The sequence below is a fragment of the Suricata suricatta genome, chromosome 9 (assembly GCF_006229205.1).
Source record: "Suricata suricatta isolate VVHF042 chromosome 9, meerkat_22Aug2017_6uvM2_HiC, whole genome shotgun sequence".
NCBI classification, from domain to species: domain Eukaryota; kingdom Metazoa; phylum Chordata; class Mammalia; order Carnivora; family Herpestidae; genus Suricata; species Suricata suricatta.
Window position 1 is genome coordinate 40,050,986 of NC_043708.1, and position 18,399 is coordinate 40,069,384.

At 37.8% G+C, this 18,399-nt stretch overlaps 1 protein-coding gene across 4 annotated transcripts in view; it reads right to left on the bottom strand.

The window, feature by feature from the left end:
• Positions 1–18,399, bottom strand: part of KIAA0586 (KIAA0586 ortholog) — a 117,027-nt gene that overhangs the window by 36,267 nt on the left and 62,361 nt on the right. For all 4 annotated transcript variants that reach the window (XM_029951481.1, XM_029951482.1, XM_029951483.1 and 1 more), the window contains exons 26-30: positions 17,568–17,644; positions 13,775–13,909; positions 11,245–11,422; positions 4,072–4,226; positions 1,532–1,640 (exon numbers count right to left, since the gene is read on the bottom strand). In XM_029951481.1, coding sequence (XP_029807341.1) covers positions 1,532–1,640; positions 4,072–4,226; positions 11,245–11,422; positions 13,775–13,909; positions 17,568–17,644 — 654 coding nt within the window. The remainder of the gene's footprint in view (positions 1–1,531; positions 1,641–4,071; positions 4,227–11,244; positions 11,423–13,774; positions 13,910–17,567; positions 17,645–18,399) is intronic.

Below are 18,399 nucleotides of genomic sequence, written 5' to 3' on the forward strand. Positions count from 1 at the left end.
TATATCCTTAGTTTAGGTCTTCCCTATAACTCTAAATGCATAGTTACATTTGCAATTATATTGGCATTCAATAAATGAGATTAAAAAAAACACAATCATAAATGTAAAGAAAAACATTCTACTGCTCAAAACATTCCTAATACTTCTTCCTGGATTGTGGAAATAAAGTTTTAAAACAGAAGGTATCTTAATTTCTACTGCCAAATTTCAGAATTAATATATGTTACATTATTATATTTAATAGGGGTGCCTGGGTGGCTCAGTCGGTTAAGCATCCGGCTTCAGCTCAGGTCATGATTTCACGGTTCGTGGGTTCTAGTCCCGCGTTAGGCTCTGTGCTGACAGCTAGCTCAGAGCCTGGAGCCTGCTTCAGATTCTGTATCTCCCTCTCTCTGACCCTCCCCTGCTCGCGCTCTCTCTCTCTGTCTCTCAAAAATAAAAAAAAAACAAAAAAAATTTTTTTTTAATTTAATATAACCTAAATTTAAGAATTTAAGAAGGTAAAAAAAGCACAAGGCCAACAGCCTTTAAGAAACAGAAAGGCACCATCAAAATGCTGTGATGCTGATTATAGAATTGAAGTTCAACCACACAACTTTGATAAACAATACAGTAAAGGTCATTTATATAATGTGCATTCAATGTGAGAATCCTTTGTTTTTCTAAGTTGTATTTATTGGTCAACAACAGCCACAACACCGAACAGCCTTTACAAAGAAGCACCTTTACAGCCACAGCCCCTGCCTTTCTCAAACTGTAATTTAAAATAGACAACTCTGATACAGATAGAGACCTACATACAGATGAAAAGGTAATCAACCGCACAAGAACCAAAAGATAAGATTAAAGGAAAAACACTACCTAAGAGTTTTAAAAATCCATTATAAGTAGTGTTTATTGGTAAAAAGAACAAATATACAGTCAAATATGATATGAGATTCTTGGAGCGCCTGGGTGGCTCAGTCAATTAAGCGTACGACTCCTGGTTTCGGCTCAGGTCATGATCTCATGGTTATATGACTTCAAGCTCCATGTTGGGCTCTGCACTGAGCATGGAGCCTGCTTGGGATTCTTTCTCCCTGTCTCTGCCTCTCCCCTATTCACACTGTCTGTGTGTCTCTCAAAATAAATAAACTTAAAAAAAATTGACCCAGGGACACCTGGGTGGCTCAGTTGGCTGAGTGTCCAACTTTGGCTCAGGTAATGATCTCACGATCCATGGGTTTGAGCCCCACATCAGGTTCTGTGCTGGCAGCTCAGAGCCTGGATCCTGCTTCGGATTCTGTGTCTCCCTCTCTCTCTGCCCCACCCCCCACTTGTGCTCTGCCTTTGTCTCAAAAATAAATAAACCCCCCAAAAATTTTTTAAACAAAAAAATTGATATGAGATTCTTTATCTTAACAGACTAGGAAAAAATGAAAAACCTATAGACAAGAATGAGATGTATATTAAAATAAAGAACTTTCATCATATACTTGTTCAATATCAGGGCAAGTATCAAACAATTATATTACAAGAAAATGAATCTTACCTTGTTGCTGTGTAAGTGAAATATCAGATTTATTTCTTACACGTATTAAACGACTTTGTGCAGGCTTGTGTTCAATTGGCTTTACATCTTGGTCATGTTTTTGTTGGTACTAAAGAATTTAAAACATGAAGTCATAACACTGTTTTTAAGTTACTTCAACAAGTTTTGAGCAATTAAATTATTTAGTTGGGTTTTTTTTATTTAATAGTTTATTGTCAAATTGGTTTCCATATAATACCCAGTGTTTCTCCCCACAAGTGCCCCCCACCATGACCATCACCCCCTTCCCTTCTGCCCCCTCCCCCTTCAGTCTACGGTTCATTTTCAGTATTCAATAGTCTTTCATGATTTGTGTCCCTCTCTCTCCCCAGCTCTCTTTCCCCCTTCCTCTCCCTATGGTCCTCTGTTAGGTTTCTCCTATTAGACCTATGAGCGCAAACATACGGTATCTGTCCTTCTCTGCCTGACTTATTTCCCTTAGCATGACATCCTCGAGGTCTGTCCACTTTGCTCCAAATGGCCATATTTCATTCTTTCTCATTGCCATGTAGTACTCCATTGTGTATATATACCACATCTTCTTGATCCACTCATCAGGTGATGGACATTTAGGCTCTTTCCATGATTTGGCTACTGTAAAAAGTGCCGCTATGAACATTGGGGTACATGTGCTCCTATGGATCAGCACTTCTGTATTCCTTGGGTAAATCCCTAGCAGTGCTATTGCTGGGTCATAGGGGAGTTCCATCGATAGTTTTTTGAGGAGCCTCCACACTGTTTTCCAGAGCGGCTGCACCAGTTTACATTCATAGACACATCCCCAGAGGCAAGGGAATCAAGAACAAAAATGAACTACTGGGACCTCATCAAGATCAAAAGCTTCTGCAAGGCAAAGTAAACAGTCAAAAAAACTAACAGGTAACCGACAGAATGGGAAACGATAGTGGCAAATGGCATATCAGATAAAAGGCTAGTTGTTTCTTATATAAAATTTGAGTAACATGCATGCCTGCTAATTGCTACATGGGTGACAGAGTACATATTACTAGAGAAAAGACACTAGAAATAAAATCTTTCAAAAGATTTGGATAATATACACAGATTTCAAATATTCAAATCATTTCCTTTTTTACTAGAGAATTCAAAGCTCTTTATAAATCAAACTACTCTAGATATATACACATGATGGATTTAGACAGGATAAAAACTTAATTTGGTTGTTAAGCTCTTCCATATAACCATTTTTACATAAAATGAAAATCTGCATAATGCACTGCAATTTTCAAAGAGCTTCTCTATATAGTAAAATCACTTAATTCTCACAAGCATGAGGAGGTACTGTTCTCTGCCATGTAAGGCATGTGCACTCCACCACAAGCCCCGTCATCTCTCTTCCTTACCTATAGCCTAACCAAATTTGACATTTACAGTAGTCACAAATTCTTTCACAATCACACATCACAAATTGTGAAAGCCATTTTAGTTCTTCTTTTTCCTATTTATGGGCCTAATTATGAATGAGTTCCTGAAAATAGCTATCAGATGTACTTTGACAGGACTTTAAAAAGATATCTCTGGATTCTTACTAGCCACGAGTTGACCCACAAGCTGAACCCTGGCAGCTGGAAGCTCCTTCCTCTTGCCCTGTCCTTAGAATATGTGTCCCACCTCCTATTTCTATACTGGCAGTCATTAAAGGACATAGCCTTGAGAGAGGAAGGTGTTACGAGACCGTCTGAATTGAATATCTGACTGAACCCAATTAAGGGTTCTATATAAACTTTTAAGATTCTGGCGACTGGGTGTAGAGATCTACTGATCTTACAGCTGCCTGACACAGGCCTGGTAAGTAAGTCCCCTTGCTTATTAAACCTGCCATCTACCAATCTGGAGTGGCCTATGTTTTTATTCGGTCTCTCCTTGCTCTCCATGCATAGGGGGCCAATTCTGAATTTCACCCAGGAAAACTCCTGAGGTTGCAACCAGTAATACCAATACCATGTAATACTATACAATACCATGCAATACTTAGTGAATAAACTCATCTACAGTAAGAAATCCATTGCTATTACATAGATACAAAACTGTTTTTAATAACATGTACATTTCTTTACATGCTGGAGAGTAATTAACCTATTTTTTCAGCACACAAGAATACATAGGCCATTGGCCTAACTCACTATGAAATTGCTTATGTAACAGCTTTGCAAAATTTAATATAATAAATTTTTCTTGAGTACCTGCTATGTGCAAATTACTGAGCTAGCTATTTCATGGTGATACAAAGTATCCATGATAATAGCTACCTATAATTTTTTAATCTTTAAAATAAAGATGAGGAAACCAAGGCTTAGGAAAGCGTCTGTGTATTCAAGGTCACAGCGAAGTCCAGATGAGCTAAGAGTTATATCCAGGCTTGAGTTAGTAAATAAAGGAAGCACGATTTGAAACTGACTCCAAAGACTAATCTCTCAGCAGTACACCATGCTAAGACAATATTATTACCATTCTCACTTTAAGTAAAGTACAATGATTATTACCTGACGATTATCTTCAGCTGCTCCTGATGACTTAACATCATTTTCCTGTATTGTCAGAAGTGTTGAGGGAAGAGCAACATTAGAATTTGGCTGCAACTCCAGTTCTCCCAAACTCATTGGACCATGACTGGCACATGAATCTTCGTAAGTACCACCTGTTGTTAAATATATAAACAAAAAGTTAAAATAAATAGTTTTAATTTGATTTCAGCCCAGGTCATGATCTCACAGTTTGTGGGTGGAAGCCCTACGTTGGCCTCTGTACTGACAGTGCAGAGTCTGCCTGGGATTCTCTGTCTGCCTCTCTCTCTGCCCCTCCCCCACTCACACATACATGCACATGCTCTCTCTCTCAAAAATAGATACATAATCATAAGAAATAAATATAAATATGTAATAATTAATGAAAATTTTGCTAGAAAATCTAGGGGACTATGTATAAACCTGTGTCAGAGACCATAAAAACACAGAAAGTATAAAAGATAAAAATAACTAGGGACATCTGGGTGGCTCAATCAGTTGAGCATCCAACTCCTGATTTCAGCTCAGGTCATGGCCTCACAGCTGTGGAATCGAGCCCTGCCATTAGGGTCTGCACTGAGCGTGAAGCCTGCTTGGGATTCTCTCTCTGCCTCCCTCTATGCCCCTCCCTTGCTCATGGTTTCTCTCTCTCTCTCAAATAAATAAACATTTTTATATAAATATATAGAAATAACCACACAAAAGTATTTTTTAGCTATATGGCAAAGAAAGACCATAAATAATGTCAGTACAAATTTAGAAAAAAGATATTTGCAATACACATGATAGAAAACATCAAAAATATAGAAATCGCTCTTACAAAGTTATAAGAAAAATTTACAACCTAATAGATGGGACAGAACTTAAGTATGTAATTCACAGAAGAGCAAATCCAAATGGCCAACAAAATATGAAAAGAGGCAGAAGCCCACAGGCAGAGACTTGTGAGTAATTTCCACAGGATTTACTGTGTAAAAACAAATGCGGGCAAGTGGGCATGTTATCTCAACTTGTAAAATAACAGCACACACACATCCTATGTATCCATCATGTATGTTATACATGTGAATGTGTCTTAACATGAGTTAGCTGGGGCAGGAGAAAATGTGAGAATGAGAGGTGGATGGAAACTAACGTATGACATAATCGCATTTTGCTTTATACAAAATTTTATGTGGTTAATGTATGAGTAAAAAGAAAAAGTAATTGAAAAGACACGAGGTAAACTTTGATTAAAGACCTAAATGTAAGAACTCAGAAGGTATATAATCAAATATCTCTCCCAAAGCATACAAAGTGCATAACAGCTTTCAACTCCTGTAACACCTATCATTTAACATATACTCACTGACTAGGTCCGAGGTGTTACACACTCTGCTAGATGACAGGAATAAGACAGTGAACCCTCTAGTGAGATTACAGATCAGTGTGACAAAAGCAACATTACACAGGCAACATTAGAGGACTATCCAGAGAGCACATATGACAGGTATCTAACCCAGTGATAAAGGATCAGGAAAGAATTCCATGACAGCCATCATAACAATGCTGAATTTGCTCAATGCCGCAATGGTGTCACTTCTACAAAGTATGCTCCCTGAGTGTGAGTGTCTCGTCTGTATAAAGTAACTTAGCCCCTTATAATTATCATATCATTCATATCAAATTTATCATAACTTGAAATCCCTAATTTTACTCTAGTAGAATCTTACTGCTATGAAAAGGCAACCTCAGACTTAGAAACTTAGACTTTCAGAGAAGACCAAGTCCAAGCAAACCTGCCAGTGCCCAGCAGCTTTGGGTTTGTCATGCCTAATTGATTTTTCCATTTGCAGAAAACCTGAAGGCATCTCATTAATTCCACATGCTTAAAACCCCACTCATCCTTATCTCCTGTTAATTCTATCCTTTCTCCACATTCCCCCTTTTGCTTAGTGAATGGAAATTCCAGCTACCCAACCATTCTAGCCAGAAAACTGGAGGTATCTTAGACCCTTTCTTTTGCACCTCTCATATTGAAACTAAGTCTTGTCCTTTCTTCTTAATTGTCTCTCAAGTCTCCCTTCTCACATTTCCTCACTGTTTTAAATAATGCTTCACCAGCTCTACTACATCAGCTGTCCAATCAGGCTCCTTGCCTCCAGTCTTAATCTTCTCCTCTATTCATCACACTGCACCTGAGATGATCTTGCTGAATGAAAGGCAAAGATGATCATATCAGTCATTTATTTATAATCTTTAATGAATCTGTGAATATCAAAAATTTCTTTCAGAACTGAAAGAAATTCAAGACTGAATTTCATGGGAATAAATATAAAGTAAGATTGGCATTTTGTGCACAAATGGATCCATATCATTTTAGAGTCAATCCAAAACTACTTCATATATTATCTAAGATTTTTTAGGATCTTTCTGCTCACTACTCCAATCTCACTGCACCCTAAACTCTAGCTCATTAATAAAGTACTTATATTTCCTTAAATCTTGCTATTTTTTAAAATTTTTTATCTTTATTTTTATTTTTACTTTTTCCTCTTGTCTCATTGCATATTCTGCCTGCCTGGTCCCTCCTCTTTTACTACATGCCAAACATCTATTCATATTTGAGAATCCATTTAAAGTAAGCCTCCAATCAAGTATGAAGTCTTTTTTTGATTGCCCTCTCCAGGTACAAGTGACCTATATGCCATCCCACACGAACTTCAAGATAACTACAATAATGTATTGTGCCCTCTCGTCTATTACTTTTATTAGAGAAAAAAAATCATTATGGACAGGGCCTTACTAGGTTTTATATTCCTAGCCGCTAGAATGTGCATAAAGGATAGCAAGCACTCAAAAACTATTTTCTGAATAAGTAAATGAATAAACTGGAATGTGCTTATTCCACTCCACCATTAAGATGCAATTTCATATTGGCTCTTGTGGGAAGCCATCTCTGGGCCCTCTCCTGTGGGTGGAGGCCTCCCCTGCGCTGCACAGCTGTCTGTGTTGTTGTACTAATCACAGTATTAGTATTGTATAAGCCTTCTTGTATTTCTCCCACCCTAATCTGTAAGCCCCCTTGAGAGCAGATATCTATCATCTCTGTATCTCAAGTGTCTAACATTGTACCAAGTGTCTCCCACTGTACATAATATAGTAGCAGGTACATAGTAGGTATTCAATACAAGCTTTCTGAGTGAATGAGACCTATAATTAGTAGTATATCTCAGAGTCCTCACAATTTGATCAAAAATATCAGTTTACATTTTAGGGTTCTTTTTTTATAATTTTTTAACATTTATTTATTTTTGAGAGACAGAGAGACAGCATGAGCAGGGGAGGGCAGAGAGAGAGGGAGACACAGAATTCAGAGCAGGCTCCAGGCTCTGAGCTGTCAGCACAGAGTCCATCATGGGGCTCGAACCCATGAATCACAAGATCATGATCTGGACAGAAGTTGGATGTTTAGCCAACTGAGCCACCCAGTAGTGCCCCATCGCATTCTTAAGACATCTCTTCAAAGCTAATTTTGCATCTTTTTATTATTCAACCCAAACTAAGAGTCTCAGGATTAGGAAGAGTGGTAGGGGGATGCAGGTTGCAAATAGGACACTTTCTGAAAATACGGAGAGGTGGGGAGAGCATGGTAAGAACAGATGAACCTCCGTAGATAAAGTTATTTAAAAAATCAATATGGGGCACCTGGGTGGCTCAGTTGGTTAAGTATCCGACTTCAGCTCAGGTCATGATCTCATGGCTCATGGGTTCAAGCCCCATGATGGGCTCTGTGCTGACAGCTCAGAGCCTGGAGCCTGCTTCAGATTCTGTGTCTCCCTCTCTTTCTGTCCCTTCACTGCTCACACTCTCTCTCCTTCAAAAATAAATAAACATTAAAAAAAATTCAGTATAAAAGGCATGAGATTAGCCATCAGAAGAAACAATGACACATGGTATTCATTCTTCTAAAGTAACTATTAGGTAGTAAAACACTTGAAACAAGAGAAACAAGTTAGTTCTCAATAGGCATAGTCCTTTTAGGCAACTGTGGATAGTTTGTTTCTATTAAGTACATGTAAAAAGGTATATTTACACACTCCAAGCATTATTAAAGAAAACAACACTTACCGTGTGCTAAGCACTGTGGTGACTACTTTATATTGTATTGTCATTTACTCTCCCTAATAACCTTAAGGGGTAGATGCTATATGTGGTAACCAGCTTCCAAGATGGCCCCCTGAATTCTGTCTCCTGGTATTCATAACCTTCTGTGGTCCCCTACTGTGTCACTCCAGGATTGGTCTGTGTTATTGACAGAATGCGGAAGAAATGACGGCATGTCACTTCTGAGATTAGGTTATAAGAGACATTGTGGTTTACATTTTGACTGCTTACTTTCTCTCAGATCATCTATCTGCTTTGGGAGAAGCCAGCTGCAATGTCATGGGCAGCTCTATGCAAAGGTTCATGTAGTGAGGAGATGAGGCCTCTTGCCAGCAGCCATGTGAATGAGCGTGGAAAAAAGATCCTCCAAGCATTATGGAAACCTCAGCCCCAGAAAACAGCTTGACTACAACCTCATGGGAGATCCTGAGAATTACCCAGCTAAGACACTCCCAGATTCATGACTTCCAGAACTGTGTGAAATAATAAATGCTTGCTGTCTTCAGCTGCTAAATTTGGGGGTGATTTGTTATATAGCAATAAGTAACTAAGATATTAATATTATCCCCACTTGACAGATGATGAAACTTGGGCTCGGAGACACTAAGTTACTTCCCTCAAAGTACACAGAGCTGGAATTCAAACTGATATCTGAAACTCCAAAAACCCAAATTCTTAGGCACACTCTGCTATACTGTCTCATCTATATTCTCAAGTCTTAATGTTATACCACCCACATTAGCTATTACTTTTTTCCTATTAAGCAAATATCTACTATTTATAAATCTACTACTATAAATATTCTACTGTAGGTAACATGCTAGGTGCTACCAGACGTAAAAGGAGGGACATATCCAATAGGATAGATCTTCATGTATTTTATTCTATAATAATTTAACAAGTATCTAGTTATTCTTAAGTACCTAACAGCTCTCAAGTGATCTGTGAGAGCCACCTAGTGTCAATTCTGTTTAACTGCAATCTGCACAGTTAGCTGGATACAAATAATAGCAAGTAAAGGAGGAAAGAGAGAGAGAGAGAAGCAAACAAGAAACAGACTCCTACTTACAGAGAACAAAGTGATGGCTACCAGAGGAGAGGTGGGCGGGGAATAGGTGAAACAGGTCACGGGGATTAAGGAGGGTACTTGTGATGAGCACCAGGTGTTGTATGGAAGTGTTAAATCACTATACTGTACACCTGAAACTAGTATTACATTGTATATTAAGTAACTGGAATTTAAATTAAAACTTTAAAAAGTCATTTTTTGCCATTAAAAATTTTTTTTATGTTCATTTATTTTTGAGAGAGACAGAGAGACAGGAGACAGAGCATGAGTGGGTGAGGGGCCAAGAGAGAGGGAGACACAGAATCCAAAGCAAGCTCCAGGCTCTGAGCCGTCAGCACAGAGCCCAAAGTGGGGCTCAAACTCAGACTGGGAGATCATGACCGGAGTCAAAGCTGGATGCTTAAACCTATGCCATTTTAAATCCTACTAATTTAAGAGAATGTAAAACATTTACTGCTCTCACTATGTGCATAAAATGAGAAATAACTCCAATCTTACTTCCCTTTTACTCTCCTGGAAAATTTAGCTTTGAATATCTCTCAATTCTGAATGACATAGGTGTTCACTCAATATAAAATGGATATTTTAATGCTCTACAACAATGTTTTTCTAATGTCATGCATTTCTTTCCTTTCCTGATTTCTGGAAAATCTGCATACCTCTGGAAGTCCTTTTCACTTAAAAGAATGCAGCAGTGGGCATGGAAAAATCAGTAAATGAGACTATATTTGATCCTCATTAATTTGATGACTGCATATTTGCAAATTCATCTACCCAATAAAATTTATTTGGAACCCCAAATCAACAGTCGCAGTGCTTTTGTGGTCATTCAAAGACATGTATAGAGCAGTAAAAAACTTTTGCATCACCCAATATACACTTCACCTGCTGAGGTTGAATAAGGCGATGCTCTGCTTTATTTCAGCTCTTACATTGTAAACGTGTTTGTTGTTGTTTGTTTTATGTTTTGCTGTCTGTGCATGCTCTGTTCACATTTTTGTGGGGTTTTTTGTTGGTGATTTGCGGTTTCAAGTGGCTCCCAGTCATACTGCTGAAGTGCTATCTGGTCTCTTATGCACACGAAGGCTGTGATGGGCCTCAGAGAGAAAATGCATGGATTGGCATGCATTGTTCAGGCATGAGCTACAGTGCTGGGATCCTAGCCTAATGTTAACACATCAACAATATATATTACAATAAGTTCCTTTAAACAGAAACATACAAACACAGACGTGATCATCTGACAAAGATATTATGATCAAAGGTTTACAGGAACCTAGGCCTGTATTTTCCCCCAGGAGCAGTGGGTCAGTATTTACTAATTTAGTGTTCCTGGTGACTCTAGAGAACATAACTAATCACTGTATGTGCTAGTGTTCGGTATTCTCTGCTCTATTTCTATTTCCAAAGTTAGAACAGGAAGTTTAGCTAATGAGGTTCTAAAATAGTCATGAGTGCACACAGTGCTCACACTGTGTCAGAAATTCATGCAATGTAAACAGTAAGTTTTTACAGTATTATCTAGTTTAACCTTATCCTAAACAAGGTATGTTCTATCACTATTTTGATGTTCTAATTATACTTTTCTAATATGCAGTATACTATATATATGACTAATAAAAAATTTTAAATATATGTGTATTATTAAAATTATCTCATGCACCACTCTGTGGCCCATATACTAAAATTAACATTTGGGAAAATTTTGATATATATATATCACACAAAAAGTCATTACTAAATTTTTAATAAAGACCTTTTTGGTAATTTTTAATAAAAAATTTTGCCCCCACCTGAAAATAATTTTCTTAATTCAGATTAAGATCACTACTGTAATTAGAATACAAAATAATATAACATTCAGTATGAGAACAAGACAAAGGAAATGTGAATATTCTAATAAATGATCCATCAAGAAGCAGTATTTTGATGTATACCTGTTACTGTGCCAAACTGCTGAGGTAATAGGTTAGGAGCACATTTCTGACCCAGTGACTCTGCATTAGTGGCAGGTGGCTGCATCACGACAGAATGGCCCAGTATGATGTTCTCTGCTGCTGCTGTCAGTCTGGGCCTTTGTCCTTCACTCAGTTCACCTGCACTGTTTTCCAAGTCCTATAAAACGTAGAAACTATGGTTAAAGACACCGTGTTAAAATCAAGTCACGGGGCACCTGGGTGGCTCAATCAGTTGAGGGGCCCGCTCTTGATTTCGACTCAGGTCATAATGCTGTGGTTTGTGAGATCAAACCCCACATCGGTCTCTGTGCTGACGGTACAGAGCCCGCTTGGGATTCCCTCTACCTCTTTCTGCCCTTCCCCTGTTTGTGCATGTGCATGCATGTGCTCTCTTTCTCTTAAAATAAAAAATACATAAACTTAAAAAAATTTTTAAATAAATAAAATCAAGTTAGAACAGCAAATCCTTGTCAAGTACGATGGTCCATGCCACTTGACTGCTTGGGAGGCGTTTTAGGACGTCCCTATTATGCCACATACACACCACTGACAGACAAACTTGAAAAGTTAATCAGGCATTTAGTAATAGGCTTTGTTGCTAAAATTTTGTTATTTATAAAGTTAAATAAGCATTATCTGCTCTTCAAACTCTAAACTGGGTAACAAAACACATAAGAAAAAAATTTATTATTTAAACTAAATACCGGCACACATTACACATTGTTCATAGAGCTTAAAATTAAAATAACAGAAAATTTACCTCTCATTCTTTATGAATGAAAACTGCATGAACTTGTCAAGGTAAAATTTATAGTTAAACAAGTATGATGATGAGAATATACCTTAAGTGATAGAAACATTACTCCTATCCAAACAATTACTTTTTTTAGAAGCTGAAGAAGACTACTTTAGTTGTATTTAATAAAGCTCTTTTCCCTGGGAAGTACACAAGTACAAACACATCTCTTTATCAAATATATAAAGTAAATTTAAAAATTAGAAAGAATTGGTGTGCTGGGTGGCTCAGTTGTTTAAGTGCCCGACTTTAGCTCAGGTCCTGATCTTGTGGTTTGTGAGTTCAATACCTGCATCCGGCTCTGTGCTGAGCGCTCAGAGCCTGGAGCTGGCTTCAGATTCTGTGTCTCCCTCTCTCTACCCCTACCCTGCTCGTGTGTGCTCTTTCTCTCTTCAATATAAATAAACAGTTTTTAAAAACTAGAAAAAATTAGTAAGACTTTTTTTTCTGGATTAAAAATTATACATCTAATTACTACCACATTTTGTAACTTGGAAATATTCTATGAGTTTGCTAATCAAGAACTGAATAAAAATTCCAAAACCTGAAAGCTCTCATGTTTGTCATGTAAACAGGGTTTAATTTCAACCAAGTGTTTTTACTAGACTATATAAAGAAATCACTGCTGAAACCTCTTTGATGGCTCTATTGGCTATAATACAAAATCTAACTTTTTAGCTCAACAGTCAAGATTTTCTACAATTTTCCCAAATTCTGGTCTACTTCTATCTCCTCTAGGTCCCGAATCTGACTTTTCTTGAAGAGCGTCAATTACCTCAACAACCTTTAAATAGAAAAGGATTATTTTGCAATTAATATAAAACATTTAGAGACTCTTGGGCAAAGTATAGAATGATGGCAGATACACTTTCCCTAGAAATTAATTAGAAATATTTCACAGTGCCTATATTATTCTGCCACTATACTACCATATAAAATGTGCAATAAACAGTATCTTTTCTAATGTGAATCAACTTTCTAGGGTACTTATAATTGCTGAGCTATGTAATACCTTAATACTCTATGACCCTATTGAAGCCTTAGTTTTCCTGCTCAAAAGTGCTCTCATCAGGGAGCACAAATGTTAATACATCACCTAGGGTGAAAGGTTGCAGGCAAAATCTGGCCAGGATTCATTCCTTCACCCTCTTCCGCTCCAAACACCAGAACTGGATTATAAAACCTCCATTTTCCTTAGCTTATGACCTGCTTGCCCAAAATATCTTAATGGCCTCTACAGTGCTCAAGCTTTTTCATTGCCTAAAAGGTTCTTCATGATCATCTGGTTCAACCACCTTCTCTAGACTTATCTTTTTATCTAAGGTGCTAGTCACACTGAGATATATTCAACATTTTCTAAATATTTTCATCAATTATCAACTGTAATCATTAAGCCCTCTTCCCCTACTATAACCTTCCTAAAGGTAGGGGTCCTGCCTCCTTCACATATTTACTATTCGTGTCTGGCATATAGTAAATATTCAGTAAATGGTTGAAGAAAGAATGAATGAATGAGTGATCCTCACAAGTTGTTTAAAAGAGCTTCAGTTTTTTTCTCAACTAGAGAACAAGAGGGTTAGAATGGATAGCCTGAATTCCTTTCAACTGTAAAATGCTAGCACTCTGACTTTAGGTCAAAGTTACAAAAGGTTGTTGTTTTTCCTGTATTAGGATCAAACCAAGAGGAAAAAAATCACTAAGGTTAACAAGTACCTCTGAATGGTAGACTGCTTGCTGTGAAACTAATGACTCCTGGGTCATTTTGGCAAGAAGAGAAAGAATTCCATCTGCAGGAGTTTTTTTATGGGGCATCCTAATCACTTGTCCTTCGCTGGGAGGATCATCTTCCTGAAAGAAACATAAAGACAATGAATACAGCAAAGAAACTCTATCAAACAATTGCATTTTTCTTGATTTATGATTAATAAAACATAGTATTCATCATGAAAATGGCCTATAAGCAGTTTATGGAAAGAAGGCAGACTCTATTTTCACTTAACTCTCATTTCCATTTGACTATACTAACAACTCTCTAGTTTGCCTCAAACAGAAACAACAGCATTAAGTCATTTTATTACACTTAATCTGGAGATTTATTACAATAAACATGAAAATTGGACCCTCTGTCCCAAGTGATTTAGAATGATTCATAAATGTTTTATAAAGGGCTGTCAAGTTTTTGGCTAACAGTTTCCTGCTTCATATTCATGCAGCAACCCCACAGGGTGGTAACAGGGGCAAAGCACTGTCAGAACATGGCACCTTGGACCGCAGGCAAAAATGAAGACCTGCAGAAATATGCTAAGGTACGATAGACCTTCGAGTGTCCCTTGGCCTTCTTGGCTGATCCCGGACACTTGACTAGGGGGCAGGTACGGCAGCCCTCCCTGGAGTACTGAGAGAGGTTCCTGGTGCTCAAATATGACCTCCCCCAAAGGTGCAGGGTAGTGTGGGCTTCAGAGTCAGAGACACTGGATTCCTCTGTAAATACAACTATTAAGATGATGTTCAATTCCATCAATAGTATTTTTTTACTTCTTTTACTATGAATGTAACAAAGTTTATTAGCTCTACATTGCTATAAGTCTTTATCCTCCAGCTGTACATAAATAAATGCTTCTTGGTGACATGACTTCAAGTTATTCTTGGTTTTTCAAATCTGTACTTCTGCATTTGACTTCATTATGAATTTGTAGCACATCTGATTTAGGCTTAGCAAAAGTATCAAATTAGAGCTCAGTTTCAAATGTAGAAAAAGAAAAGATGTTATCATTTAATCCTGGTTTGGTTTGGCTATTTAAACAAACAAACATGCTCTGGTGCCATGATAAAGTTCTAAGAATGGATAAAAATACTACAATGACATATTAAGTAAGCCAAGTGTTAATTTAATGCTTCTCTGAAAACAAAGACATCTCATTTATGCCGTCCCCACATAATATTTCATAAGAGTGATTTCCACTCTCTTCATAATGGACTCAATTACTTATGATAAATAATTACTGTTAGAGAAGTAATTGTTCCATTAAAATCTTGTAAGAACTCTCCTTAATGCATTATTTTATACCCCTGTATATAGTAAATTGTTTTAAACAGACTTTGTTACTTGGATATATTAAATTCCAGATTCAGCATCTTTATACTATAAAGATACTAAGTATTAAGCATCTTTAATAGTATGAAGGTGCTACCTAGCCTCCAAAGCTGTCTGTTGGACTTGAGAAATGGCCCCACCATACACACCTAGCCCCTTGGAACTTCAGCTTTAGCATTTAGATAGCCCCTATTAGAACTCAAAATTTATAGTAGTTATTGGCTTAAAATGAAAAGGTATCTATATATCTATATCTATACATACAGATATATGGGGAGAGGGAGACAGAGAGGGAGGGTGGGTAGGAGAGAGAGAGAGAGACTGTGGATCTGTCACTAAATAGCTATGTCACATGGAAAAGTCATTTAACCTCACTCAACTTCATCTGTGAAATGAGTAGTCACATATAACAAAGGATGCACATGAGAGCACTGGGAACTTCCTTAAAATATACAGGTCTAAGCTTTAACTGTCCACAAAAATGCATATCATACAACCCGCATGACCTACCGAATCCATATATCAGAGGATAGACCCAGCAGGCATACCTCTGAAAAGTTCCACTGGTAAAAATGAATATACATCCTACCTTACATCACTTCAGTGGTTGCTTTAAAGGAACTTCTAGCATTATGATTATAAAGGGATAGAAGGACATGGCTTTTCAAAAATAAACCAATCTCTTTCTGTTTTTATCATGATCATGTATGACACAAACGAAAGAAAATAATGCCACCAGACTTTACTTCCAGACTTACCCAACCCCTTGAAACTACTAAAAAGTGGGCAAAGTATATGAAAAATTGCATTTCAAGACATGGTAACAAATCAAGACATGGGACGTCAGATAATAAAAGGCAGTGATTTCTGAGAGATGAAAAACAAATCAGGAGAGACGTGCAGCTGCTCCAGCTTACTGCCTGTGAAAGTTTCCATCCTGCAGCATGGGAGAAAGAACCTGGTGGAGCTCAGTGGCCCCCTGAGCTGAGAAGACAGGACTGAAACTCCAAGGAAGCCAGTGACAGCTAGGGTTCAGAAGACAGGCTACCAGAAAAGCGAAAGCTGCACAGGGAGATCTGCAGAGGGTTCCCTTTGAGCACTAGGTACTGACCAGCACACGCATGCAGGGTAACCACGTGAGGCTGGAGGAAGGAGCCCCTGAGAAACTACTGGCTCTAACAGTGCCCGGGGCGTGTGCACAGGCTGGAGTAACAGCTGTTCCCACCAGGCAGGCAGGGAAACTACATTTAAGAGGGCACTGGCTGGAGTGCAGGGAAGGGGCTTGCCTCCAAAGTGGGAAACAAACAGCCCTAGTGCGAGTACTGCTCTGGTCTTGCCCAGTGAATCTTTTAACGCAAGACTCAAGAGGGTAAAACTGCCTTTAGGTAACCTAACCCTATGTCTGAGCAAAGTTCAAAACTCTGCAAATTTATGTAAACTGTAATTCCTATAAAACATAGATGCAAAAAAGTCAACACAAAATTTTAGCAGATCAAATTAAACAGCTTTTCTTAAAAAGTCTACCATACACCTACCACATTATCCATCCATTCCACTCCTAGGTATTTGTCCAGGAGAAATAAAAGCATATGTCCATACAAAACTTATACACAGATGTTTATAGTTGCTTTATTTGTGACAGCCAAAATTGGAATAAATCCAAATGTCCAGTGACAGGTGAATGGACAAATTGTGGTACGACCATACAACATATTACTCAGCAATACAATTTATTGCTCAGCAATAAAAATGAATGAACTGTTGGGGTGAGAGGGTGGTTCAATCAGTTAAGCATCTACTCTCAATTTTGGCTCAGACCATGACCTCACAGTGGTGAGATTGAGCCCTGTGTTGGGTTCTGTGCTGAGCATGGAGCCTGCTTAACATTCCGTCTCCCTCTTCCTCTGCCCCTCTCTCACCTCACACTCCCTCTCAAAAAAGGAAAGAAAAATGGGGAAAAAAAGGGAATAAACCATGCTATACACTACCACACAGACGAATCTCAAAATAATTATGCTTAGTTAAAGCAACCAGGAAAAACATTTTTGTTAGGGAAAAATAACGTATATAAGAGTTGGCTTAAACAGATAAAACCCTGTTTGAAATATTGTAAAGGCAATATACCCATATGACAATTTCTACTGAGCTAGACTTTCATCATATATTAACTGTATATTTTTGAACTACTGGGGTCATGGAGATTAACAGTTTTCTTTTCATTCTCATAATTATGATAATGAAATCTGCAAATATGATAATGAAATGTGCAAGAAATCTTAAATTCCTTCATGGATGGTCTATTAAATTTTATACCTGTAACTCAAATATTTGAGAAAAACCCTAATCAATGGCAACAAGTTCATCAAAACATTCTTCATGTCAGAATTCAATACAGAGCCAACAATTTCTTACCATTTCAAGGGCATCATGCAGAGTACTGGATAAGCTATCATTTAGGTTTGTCAGATACAGCCCTCCATCTCCTAAAGCTAGAAATTACAATGTAAAAATTCAAAAAACAGAAGAAACATAAATTTGGTAAATAATCTGACTGTAAACCCATTACATTTAAACTTACACACAAAAAAATACCATTTCTAAATAATAATTCACAAACTACTCAATCTCATTTTAAAAGTATATTTTATTACAAAGATGAGATTTTTGTTTTACTTACCAGCTTGTCAGAACTGTAACTATGAAATTAAGAAAGAGGTGCTCCTAAATACTACTGATGTAATTAAAAACAAACTAAAATTAAAAACTGATTAACCTTTTGGGGCCCCTGGATGGCTCAGTTGGTTAAGTACACAACTCTAAACTTTGGCTCAGTCATGATCTCAGAGTTTGTGGGTTCCACCCCCCATCAGGCTTTGTGCTGACAGCATGGAGCCTGCTCGGGATTCTCTTTCCCTCTCTCTCTCTGCTCCCGCCCCCGCCCCCCCGCTCATGCACTCTGTTTCTCTCTGCCTCAAAATAAATGAACTTAAAAAAAAAAAAAAAAGAGTTGGACCCTTAACCAGCTGAACCACCCAGGCACCCCTAGGCATGTATTCTTTTTAAAAAAATTTTTTTAATGTTTATTTATTTCTGAGAGAGAGACAGACAGAAGGTGAGCAGGAGAGGGGTCTAGAGTTTGGTAGACGCAGAATCCGAAGCAGGCTCGAGGCTCTGAGCTGTCAGCGCAGAGCTCAGCTCAGGGCTTTAACTCATAAACCGTGAGATTGTGACCTGAGCGTCCGTT